Below are 2,500 nucleotides of genomic sequence, written 5' to 3' on the forward strand. Positions count from 1 at the left end.
TCAGCAATTCTATTGCAAAAGACCTTCCATAAAACCACAACAAAAATACATCTACAACACCGTAACTACACAAGATAAAAACCTCATATAAAAATAAATCTGTCTATTAACCACACGAAAGAAAACTATTACAACAAGCATCACGATAATCACCCATGGCCTTATTCTGGACGATCGCCTGAATCTGAATCATCTCGTTATTATTGTGTTTCTTGCCCGACTTCATGATGAGGCGCGTCTGGCGGTCGAACTGCACCGTGAACACCACGTGGCCGTCGTCCAGGGAGATGCTGAAGTATTGGTTCTGCAAGAGGACGTGAGTGAAGGTAGTGCAGAGAGAGAATATGCATACATATCGATTTATCTGTCTCTTTATCTATCCATCCAGGATAGATAAAGAGGAGAGTAGGGCATTGGAAAGGATGACCCATCCATCCATCCGTCAGTCTATTCGTATATCCATCCACCTATCCGTCTTTCCATCCATTCATACATCCACCCACCCACCCATCCATCCAACCATCCGCCCACCGACCCCCCCAGCCATCCATCCACCCCCCCCCACCCTCAAACCCAAACGACGCCCTTCTTACCTTGACCTCGTTCACAGCCAGGAAGAGGAGCGCGTCCTCGTCGAGCGTCTTGAAGGCGAGCACCGTCGAGTAGTACTGCTTCGGTCGCCGTATCCTGTTGGTGCCCTTGAAGTAGCCCTTCCCGTTGAAGCCCACGGCGATCTCGTTCGTCTGGCGCAGGACCAGCTTTTCTCTGAGGCAAGAACAAGAGGAAGAAAAGGAGAGAAAGTTATAAAGTGTTCTGATAGGGAACCGGGTTTTAGATTGGCTTTATTCTTTCTCTAAATCGAGGAAACAATATTGCATAGGGTGGGGAGGGTGATTGCATTCCTTTCGCAAAATAATCCAATACCACGCTCTCGAATAGTCATATATGATCTCTTAAAAAAGAAGGGAAAAAAAAAACAAAAACAGAACGAGAGAAAGAAAAACAACACATTCAGCGAAACGAAAGAAAGCCATCGGTCCTTTTGCCAGCGGACCCGCGGACGCCCCTCACCCTTCATTGCAGGCGCCGCAGCCTACGGATTCCGTGAAGTTCCACAGGCCAATGTTCTCCCCGTCGATGAAGACCGTGTGGAGGCAGCCGGCGAACTTCTTGGCTTTCACGACGTTCTGTGCCCGCGGGGGAGCTCCGCCTGCGTCGGGAGAGGAGGGCGTGGGGTTGGATATCAGGACGCAATAAATATTAGAAGGAAAAAATATCTTATATTGTATTTTCATTTTCATACTGCATTTATAAAATGATAAATTCGCTTTTGTTTGTTTGTTTGTTTACTTTTTATTAAAATTACATATATAATACATAATAATTAGTCCATTTCTAAAACATATGCTCCCACTAAGTTCATAACTAACTAAAAAGTGGTTCTTCCTTTCAAAACACCCTTCCTTTTAAACCCAATGAAATTCAAAATATCAAACCCCTTTTATCCCCACAAATATCCCAAATACACTGGATCCTCTCACCAATCCACAGGGTGTCCGTCGGCAGGAGGTCCATCTTGCTAAACCCAGCAGGCGAGGCACCGCTGACGGGGGTCGTGTCAGCCTCTGTTCCCGGAGGCAAGTTCGCGGGCAGGACGGTGAGCTGACCTATGTTTCCGATCCTGTTGATGCTGATGTGGTACCTGCAAGGGATTGGGATTAGGATTAGGTGTTGTTCCGGACTCAAATCATGAGTGGAAAACGTGTGCGTATTATCCTACTAAGAATGGTCAAACTATAATCATCATACCTACTAATTCCATGAGTGAAAATAGCGTATATATCGTCCTTTAAGAAATATATTTACTATCATTACCCTTATTCCCTATCAATGAAAACGGATTAGCACACTTTGCCACGAACTAAAAATTATGGAAGAAAAAATATCTAACAACCTACGTCTCAAAACAGCCACACCCTGAACCCAAGCTCTGCCACGCATTCAACCTGTCCCATAAAAGCTCACGGCCTCAGCCCTCCGTACCATTTCGTGTCGTCGGTGACTTGCTGGTCGTTAGTCAAGAGCCTCAGGGGATGCACGATTCTCTTTGTTCCTCCTCCGGCGTCCCAAATGAACTCTATCTTGCGGTTGAACATCTCCACGGCCATGAAGTCACTCTAAAAGAAGTTGGAGAGAAGTGTTGCAGTTATTCTCATGTTCATTTATTTTCTGTATTTGTTTGGGGTTCGATGTGGGCTTTTGTGTTCATGTATGCGGGGATAGCTTTAAGTAACACATTTTTGATATGCTGGTTTTGATTTTCCATATATGTTATTCTTATTTTAAGAGTGACACACACAGACACACGCACACGCACACGCACACGCACACGCACACGCACACATACACACACACACACCAGATAACCCACCGAGTTATGCGATCCCAAGTACAGCAAAAGGGCATTCTTCACAGTCCTGTCCTGAATGGCATAACTGAG

At 45.4% G+C, this 2,500-nt stretch overlaps 1 protein-coding gene across 2 annotated transcripts in view; it reads right to left on the reverse strand.

Annotated features, from left to right (window-relative positions):
- LOC125029482 (laminin subunit alpha-1-like) overlaps positions 1 to 2,500 on the reverse strand; it is a gene marked incomplete at its 5' end in the record, with an annotated part of 27,393 nt that overhangs the window by 12,262 nt on the left and 12,631 nt on the right. For both annotated transcript variants that reach the window (XM_047619390.1, XM_047619389.1), the window contains 6 exon segments: positions 154 to 304; positions 594 to 765; positions 1,072 to 1,210; positions 1,542 to 1,702; positions 2,044 to 2,177; positions 2,432 to 2,500. The exon segment at positions 2,432 to 2,500 is cut by the window's right edge and continues 90 nt beyond it. In XM_047619390.1, the coding sequence (XP_047475346.1) occupies positions 154 to 304; positions 594 to 765; positions 1,072 to 1,210; positions 1,542 to 1,702; positions 2,044 to 2,177; positions 2,432 to 2,500 (826 nt within the window).

The sequence above is a fragment of the Penaeus chinensis genome, chromosome 10 (assembly GCF_019202785.1).
Source record: "Penaeus chinensis breed Huanghai No. 1 chromosome 10, ASM1920278v2, whole genome shotgun sequence".
Classification (NCBI taxonomy): Eukaryota; Metazoa; Arthropoda; class Malacostraca; order Decapoda; family Penaeidae; genus Penaeus; species Penaeus chinensis.